Source organism: Chanodichthys erythropterus, chromosome 2, assembly GCF_024489055.1.
Source record: "Chanodichthys erythropterus isolate Z2021 chromosome 2, ASM2448905v1, whole genome shotgun sequence".
Taxonomy (NCBI): Eukaryota; Metazoa; Chordata; class Actinopteri; order Cypriniformes; family Xenocyprididae; genus Chanodichthys; species Chanodichthys erythropterus.
The window spans coordinates 19230630-19256778 of record NC_090222.1 but is presented as its reverse complement, the minus strand read 5'-3'; the positions used below and the strand labels follow the sequence as shown (position 1 = coordinate 19256778).

Here is a 26149-nt window from a genome sequence, read left to right as displayed (position 1 = left end):
CTAATGTGTGCGTGTGTGTGTCTCTATCCCCAGCGGTTACCGGAGACGCAAACTCCAAGGGGTGCAGTAAGTGTGTGTGTGTGTGTGTGTGTGTGTGTGGAGGGGTGGGGGGGTAATTAATCTGTTGCCATGGAAATGGTGTGTACTCCCCCAATCCGTCTGATGACCTCACACCCTACAAGATGTTTGTGTGTGTGTGTTAGTTTTCGCAAAGTAGATTTTCATAATCTTTATGACTCATTGAAATAAAAGCTACACCGCGTGGCAGCAATTTGTGTGTCCCAGTCGGCAGTTTTTCATTGTATTTCCTTCCTGTACAAAAGTTAGTTTATTTTGTTTTCTAAATAAATGTAAAAACAGTCCTTCTGCTCGTGCGAGGTGCCGTTCCTTCGACACTCAGCCTCAGATGGATGTGTCCTATTTCTCCTTGCTGCTGCGGCTGCCATGTCTTGACGGTGTAGCAGGGTCTGATGAGGACATTTGCACACACACTCGCACACTTTCCTTTGGGTTCCTTCATCTTTGAACTCACACAGGCCCTTCTTGTTCTGAGTGTCAGAAAAAGGGAGCGAGAGGAACTTCAGCTGTCCGAGGGAGTGAAAGACTCACTCAAGGGGAATGCAGAGCAGGTTACTTCAGCAACTGAGCTCAACTCCAACTCTCGCTTTATCTCCCCCTCTCTCTCTCCACATTTCATCTAACGCTCACCCCCACCGTGACCATCCACACACACACACACACACTCACTCACTCACACACACCACCCTGTGTCTGTCTCTCTCCTCCGCAGGGCAGTGTCTGTGAGCTGATGGCTGTGTCTCTGTGCAGATGTGATGGGAAACAGCTGTTGCATTTCTCTGCTTGCTCTCATTTTTTTCCCCTCATCTCCCTCCTCCTGTTCCACCCCTTCTTATCCCTGGAAATAACAGCGTGATTGGTTTACGACCCATTTTTCAGGACTCCTTGTGTCCGGATCTTCTTTGGCTGATCATTCATAGATAAGCGGGGTTCCTTCACCGATCTTCTCTGGAATGCATCAGTCACTGTGATTGAGGAGAAGCAGATGTGGAAGTGATAACACTCGTCTTCTCTCTCCTCTTCCAGGTTTTATAAACCACTCCTTTAGGGGTCGGAGTGTTTAGGCACCTCACGTTTCAATCCAAAGTTTGTCCATCTTGATTGGCTTAAAGTGGTAGTTCACCCAAAACTGAAAATGCTGTCATTAATTACTCACCCTCATATCGTTGCACACCCATAAGACCTTCGTTCATCTTCGGAAAACAAGTTGACATTTTGAAATCCGAGAGGTATATGACTCGTCCATAGACAGCGATATATAACCACCACTTTCAAGGTCCATAATGGTACTAAAGACATCATTAAAACAGTTGACATGACAATGGTTCAACCTTAATTTTATGAAGCGATGAGAATGCTTTTTGTGCGCTAAAACTAAAATAACGATGCCTGTTTCTCATTTTATTTCTTCTCTTCTTGGTGTTAAATTGATAACTGTCACCTCTGCTATCCCAGGTGTTAAAGTTCTAACGGTCTCTTTCTCATCTCGTCTCTCCTCTCACCTGCGGATCCTGTCATTTCCAGCAGGTAATTAGTTAGACATCGCTGCTGGAGCGTGTGAGGGCATTTGTGTGCGCCTGTGTGTGTTTGTAATTAGCCGCGTCTCTGATGTGTGAGTGTGTACGTGTGATGTGAAGAAAATCCAGGATGATCCGTTCCTAATCAAAAGTGGTGGCAAATCTCTGCCGCCTCAGCCTAATCTCCCTCACATCCTTTAAAAGGAGACGCCGGCAGCCAGCTCATTTAACAGCTTAATGCTGCCTGTGTGTGTGTGTGTGTGTTTCCTTTAGCCCCTCTCTTACATGTCATATTTAGCTTTTGGTGATCTGCTTAATATATATTGTACTTCTGTTAGATTCTCCCAGAAGTCAACAACACAGATACATGTATTCATTTAATCAGCCCCCTGTTCATTCCTTCTATTTTCTTCTGGTTTATCCCCCTGTCTCCTCTCTCTCTCTCTCTGTCACCCTCTTTGAAGATCAGTGTAATTATAGAGAGCTAGTTTAATTAATGGGGGGTGTTAGATGCTGTGTGTGTGCTATCAGCAGATGCAGGTAGTGAGTGATCTCTTGATTGATTTCCTCTTTTATTGTTCGACTTTGACATGACACATGCTGATAAAGGCAGAGGATTCACGTTCAATTTTTACAAGACAAGTTGTTCTGTGCCAGTATTATCAAGAGAAACATTATCAACGTTTTTGAAACATGAAATCATTTCTGTTGTTCATCATGATGGAGTAGATGTTACACCCTACCTCATCCTCTCTGTCTACACGTGTGTCTGTCCATCCATCCATCCATCTCTCTGCGGCACTGAGTCTCACAGGAAAGCAGCACAGATTTGTGATCTGGACATTTCCGTTTCTGCATTCTTCTGCTGTGAATTAGCAAGATTTATCTGTAATGATGATAATGGTTTAAAACCAAATGAGCTTTATAGTTTACCACACACAAACCTAGCAACAGCAATATTAGCCAATATTCCAATCGTAGCCTTCCTCTGTTAGCTTGCATTAAAAGCACATTCATGATTACTATTTCACTATAGTTTCAGCACCTGATATTATATCAAACAGTTAAGAGCCTTTCGGAGTATCAAAAATTATGACTGTCTATGGACCTACAAAATTTTAAGAGCTACAAAAAGTATGAACAAGCATATACAGAGAACACTGACAGTCAAATGTGTAAATTAGAATATATCTGTCCAATCATCACACCAAACCAGGTAGAAGAACAATGCTGCTGCTTCTTCTAAACCACCAAAAAAGAAGGAAAAAATAGGAAGTATGAAGGTATCAGATTTATCAAATTGAGCAAAAAGAACACTACATGAATCACATTTTAGGGGACTGAACTTGCATTTACTGAGAAATCAGTGTGTTTTTGGCAGTTATTTTATATCAAATGTTATTAATTTAAAACAATAATGTTTTGACTCTCTGAAGTCTTAGGCCTCTTAGGCCTAATAGTCCTGGCTTAAAGACAATCGAAGTCTTTTAAAGCCGCAGTATGTAAGTTTTGCCTCTTTGTTGCCACCTCTGTTTGAAACCTGCAATTGCAGTTATTTGTGGATTTATCATCTTTACGTGGGTTGTGCATCGGCTCGGCTCCTCAACATGGATGAATCTAATGCTTTGAGGAAAATGTGTGGCTGTCAGTCACTGCACCAGTGAATCACAGATTTTATTCTTGGAAGTATGACCAAAATAAGAATTTTCACCGGAAAATGTCGTCTGAACAAGTAAAAAATCTGCAACTTTCTACGCTATCAATGGTGATAAATTTAACAATCGCTTAGCTCATATCGCATTAAACCGTACAAATTATTGTTGTTGTACTTTTTTCTCAAATTGTTAATGTGAACAACATCAGCATTGTGTGTATTTAGTGTGTATTAGCCTTACCTGTAGATTTCAATTTCTGTACAGTCTCATCTCTAAACTAAATGTGTCATACCATACTATCCACCATCAAAATGATTAGTTTAATTATTTAAGCTGCTGTGTGAAAAGGCTATAAATGATCCGCCACCTGCAGCATCCTCACGTGATATAGCCTACTAGCTGGGACTCCTTCTTTATGTAAACAAACGTGACGTAATGACGCAAAGACGAACGGCTGCAAGCTCGAATTTCCCGTGGAAACCCACCAGTACCACTCAAATTAGAACGCATTATTATGGTTAAGTTTACGGTTGTAAATCAGAGATAAGGAGATAGTTTTGAACACTGGCTGGTTATGTACTTGCTCAAAAATAGATTTTGGACAATTTTTAACCAAAAAAAGTAACGGACTGCAGCTTTAATCTCTGAAAGGAGCTCTTCTACTCAAACTTCAGATTCATTAATATTAAATGATAAAGTAAATATCTGAGCTCATGTAAACCTGACACCTCAGAACCAAGTCATAATATTAATATTCATGTGCCACAGAAATTCCATTAAGTAAAAAGACTAAGTGGAGTTCAAAGATTACCCTTCAATGTCATCATGAGCTAATTACTATTTATGAGCTCCTTATTCACCATATAGTGATGTCATCTAAACCTCATTTCTACACGGCTACACCCAAGTAGTGAAATGCTTGGTTAATGTGTTCAGTGGAATGTGTCTTAGCCTAGTAAATACGGCGCTGTCTGTCCACACGCACGGCTCACCCTACCTGCCCCTTCATTCTCCTCAGATGGGCTGTTTTGTGTCTGTGTGCTTTGCTAACACTGGCCATTTAGCTCCTTTGAGCCAAGTGTTTACAGACTCTCAGCGTGTTTACAGACGCTGTAATGAATGTATGTTCAGAAAGCGTGCTGTGAATGCATCTGAGGGGGTCTGTGGACTTTGATCCATGCTCAGTACTCTAACTAAACAATTCTTGCTAACACTTTATAATACTTTACAAACATAACATTATATAATGCTTGAAGGACTACTTGTTAACAAATGACATGAAAATGTAAATTTGATGGGGGGAAAAAAGGACATTTTGTCTGTTGATTGGTTTCAATTTCTTTTGTGTTGTGCATTTGATGTACATTTTGACTGCAGTTCACATTCAGTGTTAAGGGATACATTTCTTGTTGTTGGAAACTTGGTTAAGACACAGTATAACATGTTCAATTAGTTACAGAGAGAAGTTTAATATTTTAGCTTGATTCTATTACACAAGCTCTCAATTCAGTTTGATTTGAGTTGCAGTTCTAATTAGATTTGATTAGATTCTGATTAATTTGATATATTTCAATAATATTGACCATTTTGCTTGGGTATGAGCAAAATTCACTTTTCTTTAATGTAAAAATATGTGACATTTTTATAAAGCTATTACAAAACTATTAACTCATGAACACTTCAGTTACAGACTCCCATAAAATAATTTAGAAAGTCTGTTAGTCTTTTTGGACGATTAATTGAAAGGGCTAAATAATAAGTCATTTATTCTTGAATGGGGCTACACTGTTTTTGATTTACAAAAAATAGTAATTTAAAAGACTTATTTGTTTGCAATCTGACTACACAGTAAATGTCACTATGTGCTGCCCTCAAGGACATCTAAAAAAGGATGTCTTCTTGCCATTATATTTGCAATACACAGTATTTTTGATCTCATATTCAATTTAAACTGCAAAGATGTTCAGATATTCATATTTAGGGCCTGAGCACCGATGGTTTGAGGACCCTATTGTAATTGCTCAGTCAATTCTTCTTCTTCTCCGAAATGAATCACATTTTTGAGGGCCTTAAACATGCTCAAAGTCACGAAACTTTGCACACACATAAGTGGTTGAAATTTGTGTCTGATTTGGATTTCAGAATTAGGTGTGGCAAAATTGCTCGATAGCGCCACCTACAATGTTTCATTTAAGTGCCCTTCATGCTACGTTTCACGTACAGGTATAAAATTAGGTAGACACATGTAACAGCCTAATACAATGTCCGATCCCCAAACTTCACGTTTTATTAGAGTCCTGGCCTGAAGACATCTACATGGCAATATTCAGTTACAGTCATAGCACCACCTGTGGGCAACAGGAAATTATGTTTTGCACTGTAATTCACTCCCAGAAACGCATTTAAATATGCCACGAAGTACCAAACGTGTTAGAAACACATTAAATCATGCAACACTTGGCTAAGTGCTAATGTTTGCGATTAACACCATGAAACAGGAAGTTGTTGTAACTCGGACATACAATGTCTGATCTGCTCCAAACTTCACATGTTTGATAATAGTCCTGGCCTGAAGACAAGTACATGGCAATATTCAGTTATAGTCAAAGCGCCACCTGTTGGCAGCAGGAAGTGTGGCACGTCGAAATGACTTTGCCGTAATTCTCCTGTATTTACTCTCTTACATGCATGTTGTTTTTTCCTAAGGCCACCGGGTGGTGGTGAGCTCGGGTGCGAGGGCCCTTTCATCGCTGAAAAGTTGAATGTCGAAGATTATTCTAAAGGGTAACTAAATCGTGGTGAATATACTTTTTTTTTTTTTTAAACTAATGTTAGTAACTTAATGTAAACTAATGTTGTTCACAAAACCGAACGACAACAAAAAAAGCAAGAACAAGAGAGTAAGACTAAACAAAAGTCATTCTGCTTCCGTGGAAGTCCTGGATCAGCTCTTCTGAGGATTGTTTAGGTAAATGCGAGCCAGCTGTGAGTTTGTATTGTACGCGATTGAAGCCTAGTATAATGTGATTGGCTGCGGTCTCTTAGCTATGGCTGGAGATTGTCCTATCTCTTTACTTTACCCAGAAGTGACTACCCGAACGGGTTCCCTCCTTCTGGAAAATGCAGGAATCCAATTACACACCACACACAGATGGAGACAAGTGTGTTTGTATGTGTGCAAGGCAGCAGAAGTAAAGAGAAACCAGAAGTGTTTAATTATTGGATTCAATCTGTATTTTGTTCAAGGGCTAGTCATTCGATCCTCTACATATCACGTGTTTGCATTATGACTGCTGAAAGAAGGAAGTTCTTTGCGTTGAAGTTATTTATGACTTTGATGCAAAATAGCTACTTTGAAAGTGGTTTGAACAAAGAGCAAATGTGTTTTGTGAGATCACTACATATAGTTAATTTTGTAATATTACTGAATGAAATAGAAGTCATTAAAAAGCTCTTCTGTGGACATTTTCTGATATTTCATGCCCACAAGGACAGCAAAACCTGTTTTTCCACAAACACACACACAAAGTGCTTCCAGATCAGTCTTCAGATTACCTCTGAGCTCTGTGTGTGTGTTGAAACATTCAGTGTGGTCTGTGTGTCAAGTGTGTATGGTTTTTCTTGTCTCTAATCTTAAGGATTTGTGAACACAAACAAACAGCAATCATTCGTCTCCTTATCTGGTCTCAACTGAATCGGTCACCCCTGGCCAGTGACATTTTAAATGACATGCGCTGATGATTGACGGCTGTTACAAGCCCAGAGTACATGCAAGCGCAGACTCTACGTGTCCAGCAAAACGAGGAATGACTGTAGTGATGCACAAACTGTGTCATTCCTAATCGAAAATGAGAAGCCTATGATTTATTTGGGTGAAACACTTCTCTTTCAGTCCTTGCAAAAAGCATCCTGTTGTTTTTCTTGTCTCTCTCTCTCAGTGGTAAGTGGCAGATGAATAATTTAGCCTGTAGGATGGAAGTCCCTTCGCCCTGGTCATGTGGCACTCCTCTCAATCTGTATGTGTTGCACGTGTTTGTACAAAGAGGCAAATGGATGGTGATTTGTGCTTCATTTCAAGCTGCACATGGCCCTCATTCTTTCTCTCAGGCCTCATTAGCTCATAATTGTGAGTCTGTGTGTGTGTGTGGTAAAAGGGAATAGGGTTGTGTGAAAACTGCTCTTTTTCCTCCGTGTGTGTTTGTGTGTGTGTCTAAAGTATCATTTGAGCTCCCCATAAGACCACACATGCTCAATAAAAAATATCTGGCCAAAATAAAACTTTGGCTACCGAAAATCTTCACCCGATTCCGCTATATTCAATTTTGGGCTGAAATCCGATGGCATGTTTTTGACTGTGTTCAGCGTCTATTTTGTGCACACAATGTGGATAAGCTATACAGCATTTAAACATGTCAGCTGTGTGGACACTTGCTCTGGATTGACAATATTTATTTCTCGATTAATGATATGGTAATGATATGGTTTCTTAAATCTAAAATCTTTTAATCTCTGCTGTTTTCTGTTGATGCGTGAAAAAAAGTCACTAAACATTTGTAGCGAGCCTGCCGTCCATTGCAAAAAGCTTTGTCCTTTGCTACTTTTAATATGAAGCAATGTCTCAACTTGAATTTCATAATAAAAATCACTGAATTTTAATCAATAAAATCGTTTTGGTTCTCTTTTTATATGGCATGACAGATCGCTGTAGCACAAATCAAGTGAACCAATTCTCTTATTTCTTCTTTACTATATCACAAAATAAACATGGGTGAATATCAGAAGGCATGTTGAAACATTACAACTTATCAAAATGAATCATGTCTCATGTAATCACTCAGTCAGTGTTTCAACCAGGGAAAGATGTCGATAAAACAGCTTGTAGGCTATACATTGTCACTTAATGTAACATTTACCTTAAGAAAGCTATTCACTGTCCATAAACTCATTAGTTAGCTAGAAAAAAATAACTCTAGAGAAGAGCATTTTGCTAAATATATGCATTGTATTAAATAATCATTATATTTTTACTTAACCTGTTAATTTTCTTCATTAGTTAATGTTTGTTCAAATAAATCGGTCGTGAGAACAAGTTATTAGTTTATTGTCGTTTAAATGTTTATATTTCACCAATAAACTTAGAAACATTTTCTGTTATTAAAAACTTTAATTTATTATAAATTTACATGTTTGTATGTCTCAGTTTCAGCTATTCGAGTGTTGATTAATAAATAAGTTTGATTGATTTAATTAATTTATTATTTGTTTTTAGCCAAGTGCATCCTGAATTTTTGGTTTCAGCCCAGAGTTTTTATTGCGGTGCATCCCTAAAATGATCACACACTGTTGAAATGTTTGTCATTGATAGTGTGTTCCTGAAGGGCATGTGCTCCAGACACGTCTGTGTTTGAAATCCCATATTTACATTATGATAAAGGATATGCTAATGTATGCTTAAATATAAATACATCCACCATTGACCTATGTGTTCTTTGACTAATATAACACACCATGAGAATAATTTACCTACGACAAGTACAATATAACAAGTACAAAGTTCTTTCATCATTTACACTCCATCATGTTGTTCCAAATTTATATGACTGATTTTCTTTTGAGGAACATAAAGATATTTTGAAAAATGTTTTTTTTTTTTTATTATTATCATTATTGGTAACCTGTTTGATCGCCAACATTCTTCCACATATCTTTTGTGTTCTTCAGAAGAAAGAAATACAGAACTATTCTTTAGACCTGCAACAAGCAGCCTGAGTTCTCTACCATTTTTGTTAAACCTTTTGAATCTGATGTCTTCTCATCTCCTGCGGCCTCGTGGGATAGCAAAGTGTCCACTGGCAGCACACTTCAGAATCTCAGCAGATGCAGTAAATCATCTGGGGATAGTTCACCTACTGTTTCATGAATACTGAGTATTTGGACATCTGACATTCGGTCTTTTGACAATGCACTTAGCATACTTTTTGTCTTGTTTTCCAGTAAGAAAATATCTGAACTTCCTTAAAAAAAGATTTACTTGAGAAGCAAAATTGTAAGATATTATGCAATATACACTGCTGTTCAAAAGTTTGGGGCTGGTAAGATTTTTTAAAAATGTTTTTGAAAGAAATCTTTTATGCTCACTAAGGCTGCATTTATTTGATCAATTATACATAAGTTTGTGCCAAGGTCCCTCTCATTCATTCCCAGCTTTCCTGTCTTCTCTCTACTGTCTCGATCAATAAAAAGTGGAAAAAGTCCCTAAAAACAGAAGGTACAGTTTCACACTTCCAGACATCTGCGTATGCAAATAAACATGTTTACTGTACGCGCAAACACACGCACGGCCGCGTTCCCCACGGACCCCCTCAAGCTGTTCATCTCCGTCTGTTCCCACCCCTCAATCTTTATTCCTCTCTCTCTCTGTGCACCTCAGCTGTGTCATGAATGATTCTCATTCACCCACCGGACATCTCCATTTTCCTGCTTACCACGCATTTACTCCGATTATGTGTGAGCGTGAGCGATAATAAGCTCTGCGGACAGAACCTGTGTGCTCCGTCATCTGTCCTTGCGATATAAAATGAAGGTCTACTCACACACAGACGCAATTGGTAGTCACAGCGCGTTGTCTGCCATCTAAACTCCCATTCTGGGCACTCGTCTGTCACTGTCCGCACTGGACTGAACAGTTTTTCTCCCAGGATGGAGGGATGAGAAGTGGGAGCTCACCAGATTTAAGACCACGGTGTTCCCTGTGTGTGTGTGTGACATGATGATGGGTGACAGGCCTCCGAATGGTGGTGTGTGATTTACATAAACGCCCACTGAGTGTGTGTGTGGCATGTCACCTGCAGGCGGCAAGCACAGAAAACATGGTTGACACACAGCCTCTTTCTTTCATTCTGTTTTACATGCCGCTTCGGACCTTAGTCTGGGCAGATGCCGTATTCAGTTTTATACAAATGGTAACAAAGTTGACAGATAGACCAACAGTCTTTTTAATGGTTTGTACTGCTGTGTAACTTTAGTGCTGATCGTTCAGTGCAGGGGTTTTCAAAGGATGTGAATAAAAGAGATGTGACATTGGACTTAAAGGGTTAGTTCACCCAAAAAAAATTTTGTCATTAAGAACTCACCCTCATGTCATCCCAAACCTGTAAGACCTTCATCGAGGGTTTCTGAACCACACATAGGCAGCAACGTTATTGCAACTTTTGAGGTCCAGAAAGATACAGTAGTTAAGACATTGTTAAAATAGTCAACGTGACTACAGTGGTTCAACCTATTTCTGCACACTAAAAAGTATTCTCGTTGCTTCATAACATTAAGGTTCAACCACTGTAGTAACACAGACTATTTTAACAATGTCTTTAATACCTTTCCTAATGACATCGCTGCCTATGTGTGGTTCAGAAACCCTCAGATTTCATCAAAAATATCTTAATTTGTGTTCCGAAGATGAACGTAGGTCTTACGGGTTTGGGACAACATGAGAGTGAGTAATTAATGACAGAAATTTCATTTTCAGGTGAAGTAACCCTTTAAGACAACCAGTATATACAGTATATTGTATATATGCGTATCTCTTACAGACTTTATATTTGCGTGAAATTAGATATGCCATCTACACTGACTGATGTGGTCTGCATCTCTGCTGTGCTTTGTTTATTATTGAATCTCTCTATCGTCTACCCCCTTCACTTCTTTCCATTTACAAACTGTGCTGTTGTATGATAAGGTGAGAAGTGTATGTGTTTAGCGTTCTGATGGACTGCTGACTCCCTCTACACATCAGTGTAATGACCTATCCACACTCTTCATCCAGAGAGAGACGGCGAGAGGGAGATTTTCAATAACAGGGCTCAGCGGTGCTAAACGTAGGCTCAGAAGTAATCGCCTCGGTGGGCTCACACACACAGACACACACTCGTCTCAGTTTAAGCACCTGCGGGAGACAGAGAAACATTTGGGTCCACTAGTGGAATAAAAACATGCTTTGGTTTGTCTAAATAAATAAATTTTTTGGACAAATTATATTATTAGCATTACAGTTTGAGTGAAATGTTGAATTGAAAAATGCTGTCTTAGTATTTGTGTTTCCCCTTTTGCTTTAATGGCAGCAGCACTCAAGTTGTATGAACTCCTTAAGTTTGTTTAAAGCTTGAGCTTCGATGGAAGGACATCTGATGATCTGTACAAAGACTCACATGATAAATGCAATAAATTAATTTTTGACAGAAATTTTGAATCCCATATTTTCAAATGTGGACTTTTGAACACTACTGTATGTTCTAGATTATGAGGAAGCAATTGAGAGTTTCCAGAAAACATTTTTTACTTTTTTTTTTTTTTTTAATAAAGCTTCCTCTTGACAAGTTTTTTTTCCTTCTTTTGTCACCTACTCAGTTTTGATGTGGCGGTGTTTTTTTAATTTGTGAGTTTCAGTCTTTTCAGCTGGTTAGCAGACAAACTGGTCTAACTAGTTTTATGCTTACGATACTGTAGGGTTTTTTCGTTCCTGTCTCACTCTTAAGGTACAGTCACACTAGCGAAATTTATCCATTTTCTATTGTCAGTAGTGTAGCGATGCATGAAGCACTGCTTACACAGAAGTCACTTTCTAAACAAACAGCTCTATATTGGTCAGTGCGGCGCATTCGCGTAACCAACTTGAGCTTAATGTGAAATCTGCATGGGCAAATCTTTCACCCTCATGATAACTTCCTGCAAATTCCTATTAAAATGAAAGTATTTGGTGATTAACAGTAAATGTGAACACACCTTCACGCAGTAGATTTTATAATGTCTTTTATAGGGCTGGGTATCGTTCAAAAATTTTCGATACCGAGACGATACCGATACCTTGACTTTGATACCGATACCTAAACGATACCTTTTTCGGTACCAGTTTTATAAAATATGTTTAAACAAGATTACATAACCTCAAAAAAATCTTTGGTTTTATATTTTAACTTTGTTGACTTTTCAGACTCAAAGACTCGTCTCCTGAGCCACTGCGGGGAATAAAAAAAGCACAAATTAAAAAAATTTACCCAACACAATAAATCAGTGCAAATAGTTTTAATAAAGTTTAGTTTTCAATGCAAAAATTAAGTATGTGAGGCTCTTTTTTAAATCACTCAGCAATTGTTCTTCAAAAAATTAATTATTATTAACAAGATCAAAGTGGAAGTAAGAGTGACGCAAGTTCCTTGCGTCTTACCGTGAAATAAGAGTTCTGTGTCTTTATTAAAATCAACACATTAATGATTCATCTCTCATCCACCCGCAATTAATTTGAATGTTATTTTTTTTTTTTTTTATTACTTGGCCCGACCCGCAAATTATCCGCAGTATCAGGAGGACGCTGATACCTCTTTTTCAGCAGAATTGTTCGCGTTCTGGAGCCAGAGGCAGAGCCTGTGCTCGTGCAGGCGAACTAGAGGCCGTCACGAACCGGTCGCGTGTTTCCATAGACTTGAGGGACGAACGCTGATGTAAAGCTGCTGTGTGTTGTACCTTAGACTACAAAAAACATTGCGCGTTCCGCTGTTTCTGCAGGCAGTGCTACACTTTTGTTTTCTGTTAACAGTATCTGTAGTGAACCGGCTGCTCACATAAACAGCCGTTTCTCACCCGTCCATTCGGAGATAAACTGAAAACGAAACCGTTGATTCACTCGCCCTCTCGCACATAGGGTCTCTCTCGCGCGTATAGTTTTATATATTTAGATATAAATAACAATGTAGCGCAACGTTACTTGCTCCTCAACGAGACAGCGAAAGCATTTCTCCGCCCCTCTCCTCGGCTCCATTCTGAGGTACCGAAATTTGGTACCGAATGACAAGACACTTTTCGATACTCGGTAGTATCGAGGCAGTTCGTTCGGTACCTAAAAAGTATCGAGTTCGGTACCCAGCCCTAGTCTTTTATAATATCATAGTAGGGTCATTCCGTGTCAACTCAACCAGAGGTCCCCTGCTAAAAAATGTTGTTAAAAAAATACATACATAAGAGAAAGAAATACATAAATGAAGTATTAAATGTAGTGAATGTATTTTTTCTTAGTTAATCACTGTTTTTTGGGATCCCCATATCTATGTAATTGAACTTTAAAATGAAAATTCCAAACTAATCCAAAAGTTTATTAAGAAGTAGAATCTAGAAGGATATTAAGCTATCTTTAATAATTATGCCCCCGGTTTCACAGACAAGGCTTAAGCTAGTTCTAGACATGTTTTAGCTGTTTTAACAAAAAAGCAACTTGTACTGACATAAATTAAAATGTCAGTGCCATTGTTTTGACTTAAGATGCACACCAGCAATGTTTTTTTTTTTTTTTTCTAGTGTACTTTTATAAAAGCTACTTAAATATTCTAATTGAACTGAGGCCTAATCCTGTTTTAGGCTAAGCCCTGTCTGTGATACTGGGCCTTAGAGTTACAGGCATGCAAACTTTGGAAAAACAATATTTATGGCACTCAAGTATATTCTATGCAATTGTGTTGATAGAATGAAACAAGATGCATTTCTAGTTTCAACATTATTTGTTGTTCAGATATTCCTCTTTAAAAGAAAAATGTATTGGCTATATGCAAAATGACCCACATTTGGGTTTTGGCCACTGAAAATGTGTACAATTGGCCATTTTACTCATGGAGCCACATTAAGGTCTCCATATCTCTAGCATTGTACCATATGAGGCCTTTAAATTGAAGATACCAAAAGAAAAGTTTGTTAAAAACCAAAATATAAAAGGATATTAAGATATCTTTAATACTTCTTGAGTTACATGCATGCAATTTGGGGCAAAAAACACAAGAAGTGCTTTTTCCCATTTTTATACCGTCACCGTTGGCATATAATGCAGCAAAAATAGCTAAAGTCAGCAGATTTTACTAATAGACCTACCAATCTCTGTGTAAAAATAATATAATGATGCTCCCATTTTTATAAAGTCATTTTTACCCCCCTGTAATTTGGTTCCAAATCTCAGGTGAAAATTGTCATTGACATTTGGCCTCTATTATGACTTTCATCACTTTTTATGTTTGTCTTTCTTCAGAAAAAAATATTAACAAAATCAAAAATTTGAGCTGGGGAAGTTTCCAAAATTTGGTTATTTTGACAGGAAATGACCTAGTAGAGGGCACAGAAAATTATAGTGAGAAGGAGATCTGGAAATGTTGCGAGCTGGAAACTCTCAATCTCTGCTGGACTCTGCAAGTCGGAAAGGCTCTGACATATACATTGCTCCCTTGGTACTTTACTGTTTTGTGTGCAATTTTCACTTCTTTACCACATTACACCCTCACTGATGGTGCGCACACGTACACACTTGTGCGCTCACTGAATGTGTTCTGTCAGGGTTGTGCTGGATGATGAATGCTTCAGGCAGAGGGCGAGCTTGAATGTTTTTTTCATAGATACTTTCACACACACTTGCACACACACACATTCCCATTTAGATTCGCACCCTCTCGCACACCCTGGCTGAGATCAGAAACATTGGCCTACTTGCTGTTTTGTTGTAACCTCATTTATCATTTCTCATTTTGCCATCCCTGAACTCCTAGACTGCGCCAGTATGTGCTGAATTTCTCTCCGGCTGCGCTCAGCGAGGTGGTCGCGGGTCACCTGAATTTAGCCGGACAGAAATGAAGGTTATTTCCTGTTCTCATGGCCTTTTCCCATTCTCTTTCCAGGGTCGTTGGCTCAACGTGTGAGGGTGGAGCCAGAAGTCGTTTCATATCCTGGTCAGTCTGTGACACTGCGTTGCCAGTTTCCGAACCCAGGCGAAAATCAGCTCACTCAGGTTTGAAATCAACTTCATGTTTCCTGCCAGTCTTAAGCAGAGCTGTGGAACCCAATGAACAAGAGTTTGTTAAAAGAACTTGTTAGTTGGGCTCATATAAGAACTTTCTGAAAGTGTTTATGTGCTGTTGGTCTCTTCTGAATTAAGTTTGAATTTGTTTCCTCTGGCATGCAGGTGTCATGGATCTTTGAACCGACTGACGCAGAGCGAACCAACATCGCAGTTTTCCATCCAAACTTTGGGGCAAATTACCCTACCAAATCCCCTCTAGCAGGGCGTGTCCATTTTATATTAGACCCGCCCACTTTGGACAACCCATCCATTCAGATCGAAGATTTGAAGATGACCGACGAGGGACGATATATCTGTGAATACGCAACCTACCCTTCCGGCAATGAACAGGGAGTCTCTTCGCTGATCATGCTGGGTGAGTTTGTGTTTGTTTGTGCAGAAGAAAAGAAACTTTAAAACTTTTCAGGGAATTGTTTTTTTTTTTTAATTATTATTATTATATCCGATTAATCAAAAAAGTATAACATTTTTTCCAATAAAAATTTTAATTGAAAAATTAAAACAAAATAATTGACTTTTCCCCCCCAATAAAATCAGGGGGAGAATATGCATTTTTTTTTTATTTAATAATTGGCAGACAGCATTCTCTTCAATAAAATACAACTAGGAATTTGGCTCTTTATAAATAATTGACAACTTTTTTCAGCAAAACCAGGGGGTGGGAAATTTAAAAGACAAGTGACAGCTTGGTTGAGTATAAAAATATTTGTAATTTGCAGCATTAGTCATCTTCAAAAAGTATGTGTGTGTACATATACTCAGATTCACGTCTGTGTCCGTTTGTGGGCTTAAAGGGGATTTATAAATGGTATTGTCAGATCAATTGTGCTGCTGTTAATGTGTGTGAAATGTGGCAGTAACCTTGGCCGGGCTCTTGCTCGCTTGCCCCCTCCCTCCTCTCTCTCTCTCCGCTATTGATCTGCCTGCTTATCATGCTGAGAGGCCGTCGCTTCCCTGTCGTTCCCCGTCTCCCCTGCTTTTCTCCTTTCCCTCTCTTTGATGTCTTTCTCAGAGCGAAACGTGAGTACAATGTGAGCGCTGTGCTAGCGTGTGGCAGGACAAGCCGATCTGTGATCTTCCCGTCTCCACTTCCTCCCCTCCTCCTCTCATCCTCCTTTACCCTTCTTCACATTATAGCATCAAATAAAGGTCAAACTCTCTCTCTTTCTCACAGCTAAACCAAACAATATGGCTACTATTGTCACAGTTGCCACCGGCAACACCCCGGTCATTGTGGCACGCTGTCAATCATCCAATGGCCGTCCGGCAGCGACCATTTCTTGGTCCACGGCGCTTAATGGGAATGCGACGACGCCAACAAAGACGGACAATCCGGATAATACGGTCACTGTCCAGAGCACCTACATGCTGGCTCCGCAGCCAGCGGATAATGGCAAAGACATCAGCTGCATGGTGTCGCACCGTACCATGTCCAAGCCTGACAACTTCCCGATGAAACTTGTTGTTGAATGTAAGATTTCAATCAGACCATTCATTACACCAGCAACTACTGATCCAAATACTGTTACGCTAAGCATTCTTTGTTGCTATAGTTAATTTCTTTAGTGAGTTGTGTCTCAATTGGTCCAGGCCAGTAATATGTCTCAGAATATGTCAGAGGTCATCAAGCAAATTACCTTGAGGCTTTACAGTGCTGTTTAGACCAGAAATATGAACTAAGGTCAATGAGGTCATCATGGAGTCAGCTGACGGACCATATCAGTGTTTGATTTACCTAAGACTTCAATGGCTCAAGGCTAAACTCATTCATAAAGGCTAGTTGTTCGATCCACCGATTCACTCTGTCTTGATCTCTTTATCAGATCCTCCCCAGGTGCAGATCATTGGGTATGATAACAACTGGTACAGGGGCCGGACAAGTGCGTTTTTGACCTGTCAGGCTGATGGAAACCCCATCCCCACAACAGTCACCTGGAAAACGTGAGCATTTCTTTTCACTTTCAGTTCTGTTTAGTCTGAGCCTTAAGTTGGGCTTACACCATAGAATTTTAGGCACCTTTTTGCTGTTTTTCTAGCATAGTAAAAGACTTCACAGGGTAAAATCTGCAGGCTTTGATAGCTTTGTGCAGGGTTGTCCAAACCTTCTCCTGGAGGGCTACTTACTTGCAGAGTTTAGCTATAATACACCTGCCTGGAAGTCTCTAGTGATCCTGAAGATCTTGATTGGCTGGTTCAGGGGTGTACAACCTTGCTCCTAGAGGGCCACCTTCTAGCCGGGTTTTGCTCCTTTCCTAATTAAACACACCTAAACTAATCAATGTCTTCAGGATTACTAAAAGCTTCCAGTCAAGTGTGTTGGGGCAGGTAGGAGCTAATCTCTACAGGGCATTGTCCCTTCAGGAGCAGGACACCCCTATCCTATGCAAAGAATCTCAATATCAGACAAAGTTCTGGCAGTGTCAGAAATTTTATGGCACAGTCGCACAGTGTGGTGACTTGTATGAGAACTGGGACCAAAGTCTTGGCTACTATGTGTATCATTGATGTCACACAGTGTGGCATGGCTTTTACTCAACACTTCAATGGGAATATATCAGGTTGCCAGGGGCATATACATTCTGATAAGCAAGCAATAATCAAAAAATAGTGTAAAAATCGTAGAGTGTTCACCTAGCTTAAGAGAATGGCCACAAACCGCCCACTGTCCATTCACAGACCCAAAATTGGAAAGCACTTTCTCAATCTGGCACTCTCTATTCTGAATCGGCTGGCAACTTCTGGGAGTAAGGACTGACACATTTTGTTATTCAACGCCATTCTTTTATTGTGGTATCAATTGATTCAAATAAACTCACCTCTAAACGGCAGACTGTTGTCAGTCAGATGGCTTTTTCCTGTCTAAGTGGGTGGTTCTTGGCCAGAATAAAATGCGAAGTGAACCAGACATAATGCTAACAGTCATGATTTAAACTGGTATTTAAACTCTGGTTCTATCTGAAATGTTATGCTTATGTTGTCTGAATGTTGTTCCTCAGTTTGTCCGGGCTGATGCCAGAAACGGTGCAGGTGAGGGAAAACCGGCTTGCCGTGCAGAAGGTGGATGACACAATAAATACCACCTTCATCTGTGAAGTCAAGAACAGCTTGGGATACGGCAGAGATCAGATCACCATCTTCGTGAGGGGTGAGTCTGTCTGTACAGTATTTCATCACAGGATCCTCACACATTTATACTGTGGTGAGTGTGAGGTGGTAGACTAAATTTAGACTAAATTTCAGACAAGCAAGGGGTTGCAGTTAAGACATAAGGCAGTTTGTTGGCACTTTTCTTGTCTGTATGTGTTTCATTCCTCAAGATCTCCTCGCATGCACTGTCATCCCTCAGCATTCAGCTGTTCCTGACTTAGTGGTGGTGTTTTTAATTTAGTCTGTGACTTTTATTGATCTGGAAAACATGTCTGAAAATGTGACATGGGTTCCCATAGAATTCTGAAGGACATTTTCTGTGTGTGTGTGTGTGTGTGTGTGATTGCAGATGTAACTGTGTTTGGGTGGGTTTGGATTGAGTGCAGCTGTATTTGGGTGTTGTTGGACAGTGTTTTGACACGGTTTTCGATTTTAAATCATAGTTTTTGTGTATTCAGAAAAATGTCCTTAAAGTCAATATGTTGAAGATATTGTATCACTCGCAGCATGCTGTTAGAGCAATTTCACAGCGTGTGAAACTGTGTTGTGGTTATAGCTTACTCTCACACACTGGGTCAGTAAGATTTTCTTTTGTCATGTTTTTGAAAGCCTCACCAAGGCTACTTTTATTTGATCAAAAATACAATAAAATCATTAATGTTGTGGAATAGTATTACAATTTAACTGTTTTCTAGTTTAATATATTTTCAAATGTAATTAGGGCCCGAGCACCGATGGTGTGAGGACCCTATTGCAATTGCTCAGCCAATTATTCTTCTTCTCCAAAATGAATCGCATTTTTGAGGGCCTAAACGTTCTCAAAAACTCATGAAACTTTGCACACGCATCAGAAGTGGTGAAAATTTACATCTGATATGGGTTTCAGAATTAGGTGTGGCAAAATGGCTCGATAGCGCCACCTACAAAATTTCAATTAAGCGCCCTTTTGTACGTTTCACGTACAGCTATGAAATTCGGTAGACAGATGTAACAGCCCAATACCTACAAAAAAGCCCCTGGGTGCAAAGTTTGTAAACCCAACAGGAAGTGAGATATTTTGAATTTTCTCTACAAAATTTTGTCAGTTTTTGCCATTTCCAGATGTTGTACTTTAACGAACTCCTCCTAGAGCTTTAATCAGATCAACATCATATTTGTTCAGTGTAATCTAAAGGCCTTTGAGACGTTAAATTGCGAAGATCTAGAGTTTTCACTGAAGGGCGTGTCCGTGGCGGCCTGGCAAAGTTCGATGTTTCGCCATGAAACAGGAAGTTGTTGTAACTCGGGCATACAATGTCTGATCTGCCCCAAACTTCACATGTTTTGTTAGAGTCCTGACCTGAAGACATCTATATGACAATATTCAGTTACAGTCATAGCGCCACCTGCAGGCAACAGGAAATGACATGTTTTACACTGTGATTAACTCCTCAGAGAGATTAAACCAGAAGCACATCATATATAGCCAGTCTAATCTTAAGGCCTTTGAGATGTTAAATATCAAAGATCATGAATTTTCGTTGAAGGGCGTGTCCGTGGCGGACTGACAAAGTATGATGTTTCGCCATGAAAGAGGAAGCTGTTGTACTATGTCTGATCTGCCCCAAACTTCACATGAGTGATAAAAGTCCTGGCCTAAAGAAATCTATATGACAATATTCAGTTAGCTATAGCACCACCTGTTGGCAGCAGGAAGTGTGGCACTTTTACATGATTTTGCCATAATTCTCCTGTATTTACTCGCTTACATGCATGTTGCCCACTGTTCGCTGTTTTCCTGAGGCCAACGGGTGGCCGTGAGTCCGGGTGCGAGGGCCCTTTCATCGCTGCTTGCAGCTTTAATTTATTTTTGTTTTAGCAGCCGTTACTCAAGTTTTCAGTGTCACACGATCCTTCGGAAATCATTCTAATATGCTGATTTGGTGCTCAAGAAACATTTCTTGTTAATATCAATGTTGAAAACATTTGTTCTGCCTAATATTTTTTGTGGAAACCATAATATGTTTATTTCAAGAGTCTTTGATGAATAGAAAATTAAAAAGAACAGCATTTATTTGAAATAGAAATCTTTTGTAATAATGCAAAAGTCTTTTGATCAATTTAATGTGTCTTTGCTGAATAAAAGTATTCAGTAATATCAGTCAGTAAAATCTTACTAACCCCAAACTTTTGACGTTGTCAAAACGACAAAGTGTCGTATGTGATCATAACCCAACATAAAATGATTGGACGATTTAAATCAATCATATTCTTTCGATTTAAAAATAGTTAAATGCTCATTTTTTTCTTGTCATATTTTAATTGAAAGTCATTTTAATTTTCATCATGGGGCATTTGTTTAAAATCAAAGTTTAAGTATTCTTTTATTTGATTCCATTAGAATTCTTCCTTTACCTTATTTTTATTTATTTATGTTTTTTTGACTATGGCAACTATATTAAGTTTATTATTACTGGTGTTCAGGTGGGGGTGGGTTCGATTTGTGACCTCTGGTAAACTACCCCTGCCCCTCCCATAGCTTCATGGCCAAAGTGAGCGCTACGTTTGATCGCTGTCATGGGACTCAAAATTGTCCTCTCCTGGCTTTTTCTGGCCCATTCTGATGTCCTGTGACAGGCTGATGGAATAAAATATCCACATGGTTGACTGCGGAGGGACTGAGCTGCTTTAGTGCTGAGCAAGACTAATAGCTCTTAGGTAATGTGGAGGAAAGGTGCTTTTCTCTGACAACTTGGGTTTTAAAAGCTTTCTACCTTCCTCCATTCCTCTCGCTATCCTCTCTCTCTCTCTCTTGCATATGTGTCCTTTCAGAACTGTGTGGCTTAAGGCAAATCTTTGCTCATTTGGAAAAGTACATTCTCCTATCAAACAATAAACTGACAACATCTTGCCTTCCCTCCGCTTTTGGTCCCTCCCATATTGTCATGGAGTGAAAACAAGAGAAAAGGACAAGCAGGAAGAGACTGAACTAGGAGAGGAGGGTGGAGCGGATGAACGCTGGTGGCATTTCAACCCCCCTGGGAACCTACGGCTCTCCCATCGCACGTGCATCCTCTTGCTCTCCTCCCCTCTTCCGCTCGCATCACTTTCATCCTCTTCGCTTCAAACTCTCTCTCGTTTTGTTTGCATGAGCCATTTCTGTGCCTTCCAAACCTGCTACCCACCCTCCTTCTCCGACCATCTCCCCCCTCCAAAAGAGGCTCTCGGTGAGGATAAGTCAGTCACTGCTGTTTCAGCTCCCGGCCTCTTATCCTCCTCTGTCAAAGGAAGAGCGGAAGGGAAATGCTAATCAGCCCCGTAATGCAAAGCCAGGCTGTGTTGTGCATGTGCGGCCAAAATGTGTAGCGTTCAGTTGGCGTTTGCGGCTTGTAGTGTAGGAATCAGGTGCAAGAGGAGATATGTTCCGTGGAGCGCCGCGGGAAGTGTTGGTTAGCCGTGAAGTGGTTCTGCTTAAGTGCAGCCGTTTTGACAGCCATGAAATGGCCACTACCTTCTCGGTCGTGTGGCTGTCTTCGCCCCCGGCAACCATCTCCATGGTGACTAAGGTCGGCCCGCACAGATCTTGTCTCGGTGTTCCTCCTGAAAGCATGAGAGCAGTACAGAGATACCTCGGAGCGTGTTTTGTAGCTCCACCACTGGAGCCAGAGCCGGGAATCCAACTTCGAATCCAAATCGTTTCTCAACACTGTGCCTCATGTTGCTCTCGGGCTAACCTAGATTCAACCCCCACTTCTCTCTCTCTCTCTCCTGCTCTCCTCCATCATTCATTTTCAACTTTGGAGATTCTGTCATATTCTCCATCCAGCTGTCAAGGGAAAAAAAATCTTCTTTTCCTGCTCTCTCCCATCCAGTAGTGTGATGGAAAAAAAGACAAGAGAGGATGTGAGGCATGCAGAGACATTTTTTTTGTCTGGTCTGTCTAGAAAAGCTCCATGAGCTTTATTCATCCACTCAGCCATTCACTTAAAGACTTTCATACCGCTAATATGTACATTTATTAATATACTGACAGTACTTAGAGAAAGATAAAGCGACTACATTAGTGGTAATACAATATAATTAGTGGTTTTCGCTAAGGCTTGGGCGAACTATCCCTTTAAGCAAAGGTGTGATGATGTGATGTAACAGAAGTAGCATAGTATTCTTCCATATAGTGGTCAAATAATTAAAAATTAAATGTATGCCTGGATGAATGATCCACAGTAAGATCAAAAAGATGCATTTCAAAAATAGATCATGCCAATTTTAAGCTACCTCATAAAAAAAAAAAAGATTAGTTCTCTTCAGAATTAAAATCTCTTTAGAATTGCTCACCCCCAAGTCAAAGATGTTTGTCTTTCTTTCTTCAGTCGAAAAGAAATTAAGGTTTTTGAGGAAAACATTCCAGGATTTTTCTCCATATAGTGGACTTCACCTGGGTCCAATGGGTTGAAGGTCCAAATTACAGTTTCAGTGCAGCTTCAAAGCGCTCTACACGATCCCAGATGAGGGATAAGGGTCTTGTCTAGCAAAATGATCGGTCATTTTCCAAATTAATAAATAAATAAATAAATAATTATATCCTATTATATACTTTTTAACCACAAATGCTGTTCTTGCACTGCTCTGCGACATGCATTACATAATCATGTTGGAAAGGTCTCACATGACGTAGGGTAAAGTACCAATCCAGACCAATCCAGTGTTTACAAAGCAAATATGCCAAGACTAAGTCAAACAGCCTTTACAAAAAAAGGTAAAACAACGATGTCGGATAATTTTGAAGTTTTTCACCCTACCGCATAGGGGTGTCAAAATTAATCGTTTCTACGGTGCATCGCGATGCAGACGAGGACGATTCGGTTTCGGTTCAGTAATAGCCCATAACCGGTTATAATGTACTGACGCATTTCTGACGTCAGCACCGCGTACAATGGCAGAGGGAGGCGAAACGCCTGAGCGTGCAATAAAAAATGCTCCAACCACTTTAAAAGCCGACATTTGGGCACATTTCGGCTTTTATCAACAACACGGTAAGCCCGAACTTGACAAGACACACGCTGTGTGCAAATCATGTCATGCAAAAATAAAATATGCATGGGGTAATACCACCAACATGAGAAACCACGTCAGTCGTTTTCACCCCGAGCTGCAAACGCCTGTCAGTGCCATTGTGGATCCAGCTCAGCCAAAAGAAAAAGAAAAATTTACAAATTCCCACATACTGAGCAGTTTGTGATGTTTCAGGAAGTTCTAGTGCCCAGTGCTGTTATTTTGTTTTCTTTTATTTTGTGTATTAAAAAACACTGCTGAAGTGCAGTTTTTTGTATATTGATTATATTCAAGTAGGTTTGGCCTCTTGTTTATTTTGGTTTGTAATTTAATTTCATGTTTATACATTTGTCAATATTTAAATGTTTTACAAGAAAGTACACTGCACTATATAAGTATTTAAGTACACTCCCTGCATTATGCACTTTTAGTACTTACATTTGTGTGTTCTAATCTAATGCTGCTGTTGTCTTCTGTGCCCAGACTTGAGTTTTATTTGATGTTTGATACATTCAAGAAGCGTGTTTCAGGTAAAATTAAAGGTTCAGTTCATATATCTGACTACTTGTATTTATTGACAAAATTGTATACATGTGAAGCAAAATTAAAAAATAAGGATGCAGTGCATCATCAGTGCATCGTGATGCATCGAGATAATCGAATCGAACTGAATCGATGATTTGATAATCGTAATCGAACTGAACCGTGAGACCAGTGTAGGTACACACCTCTACTACCGCAGTACTTCCGCCTACGTCATGCGTTACCTTTCCAACGTTTCTACATTTCGCGTGGCACGTCACAGAGGTAGTGCAAGATGAGCATTTGTGAATAGAAACCACTCAGAATGCCCTAGCAACCACATATCAATGTGCTGAAAACCACTCTGAACACTTTTCAGTCCTGTGCCAACACCCTGGCGTTTTCTGTCTGTGCCTTAAGCACGGGCAAGCACCCCTCCGTGGCTGTATGTGAGTGCGAAATCTTTCGATAATGAAGCCATGTAGATCCATGGGGGTGTGTGCGGCCGCTATATGATCAGATTGTCATGTATAATTCAGAGGACTCAGGCAGGCAGAGAGATTGACTCAAAGATCAGAACAACATGCTCACTCTAACTGAAACAGTGGGAGCTGGAGGTGTGTGTGTGGGAGAGAGAAGTACGCCACAGTGGGTGGCTAACGGGAACACGGCGACTGAGGCAGTCAGACATGATTGTGTTCCTGTTGTTTCTGCCATGTCTGTGCAAGATGCACAAGAAAAAACGGTGACAATCAAAGAAAAAAGTAAGAGATTGAGATTATGTTGTTTATTTTGGGTGTTAACACATGCACTGCTCTCTTTCAGCAGTGCTAGTCACGTCTTCGTAGACTCATTTTATCTCATACACGCATTCACCGGGCAGTGATGAAGAAGCTGTTTTGTGTTTTGGCTTCAAGGCCGATGCGTCTGTCTGCTGTCTCCCCTGTCAATCCCAGCTTCCTCTCTTACGCCTCCTCTCATCTCATCTGTCCGTCTATCCATCCGTCAACCAGTCATCCGTCTCTTTGTCCAACATCCTTTCTTTTCTGTTTTATGTGATTCTGCATGCTGGTGCTGTGTTTCCTTCTGTGTGAACTCTGCAAACTGGCCTTATGGAAAGCAGTTCCCCTTAAGGAATTGCACATAAATGTCACCCTCCCCACATGCATTCATGTGATTCAACATAAGCCCCATTCAGACTGGACTAGTTTTCTAAATGATGTTTGAGTCAATTCTTATCAGTCGACAACTGTGATTTCATGTATCAATTTGGACGGTACTAACATCCACTTTTATTACAGAGGTGGGAGTGTGTCTTTTCTTTACGTGGGTCATCTGCTATGCTTGCGTGCATTACGTATGATTTCTGTTTTTTTAATAAATTACTAATTGGTATAACTTTAATTTATTATTAAAACCCTATTTAAACTTCACATGGGTTTATAGAAGTGGCTGTTTATAATAAACCCACATAAGTGAGCAGAGACATTTAGACAAGTATCTTATCTGACACTGATACTAAAATGTGCTTTACAGTTTCCGCGATTTGGCTCGATTTATTAATTTTATAATTTAATTTTTTTCATCTGATACTATCAATATTGAAACGAAATGAAAACATGCAAAAGTTCATTAAAATCACAAAGTATGCCTGTGACACACAAACATCCTCCATGAAAACTAGTTTTCTCCGAATAGGGTTATACACACAGACATTTGAGTTTATACGTGGACTGTGTGCGAGAAACTGGAAATAATTTCCCCCTATGTCTCGTAAAGACCCCATGAAAACACTTAGGTTAGATCTTTGTGAATGATTCAGTGTTTTTGAATTAATCTTTTAAGTGAACAAAAAAATTCTTCCCTTTCATGCACTGACTCTATATTTTGTTGTTGTTGGACATACTAAACAAATATGCTCTCTGTTTTGAGTCTTAACAAGACTCTAGGGGACACATTGAACAAGGCATCACATAAACGAACCGAATGAACTAGGGCATCTTGCTTGTGAACGAGGTTTTTCTGACCAACTTAAAGAGTCGGCCATGTCATTTGTTCAGTTTGGCATGTGAGTCAGTCTTATTCACAACAAGTAGAGAAGAAGGGTTATAAAAATATGAATTTGTAAAATGTGTATACACAAATTTCAATAAAAGGTAATAAGATATTTTGGTATTCATTAACAAACCGGTTAAGCGAATTTTTTTAATTATTCATATCACATATCACAAATATATTCCCACTTAATGGCATATCATTGTAACCTAAAAGGGTCACTGAATTAATCTTTTTACTCAATGGTTCGAAAGATTTAA

At 39.6% G+C, this 26149-nt stretch overlaps 1 protein-coding gene across 2 annotated transcripts in view; it reads left to right on the top strand.

Moving 5' to 3' along the window:
• The window catches only part of si:ch73-22o12.1 (nectin-2), a 93196-nt gene that overhangs the window by 14572 nt on the left and 52475 nt on the right, over window positions 1-26149 (top strand). For both annotated transcript variants that reach the window (XM_067404026.1, XM_067404016.1), the window contains exons 2-6: window positions 14953-15062; window positions 15237-15489; window positions 16309-16605; window positions 16958-17075; window positions 18131-18279. In XM_067404026.1, the coding sequence (XP_067260127.1) occupies window positions 14953-15062; window positions 15237-15489; window positions 16309-16605; window positions 16958-17075; window positions 18131-18279 (927 nt within the window). The remainder of the gene's footprint in view (window positions 1-14952; window positions 15063-15236; window positions 15490-16308; window positions 16606-16957; window positions 17076-18130; window positions 18280-26149) is intronic.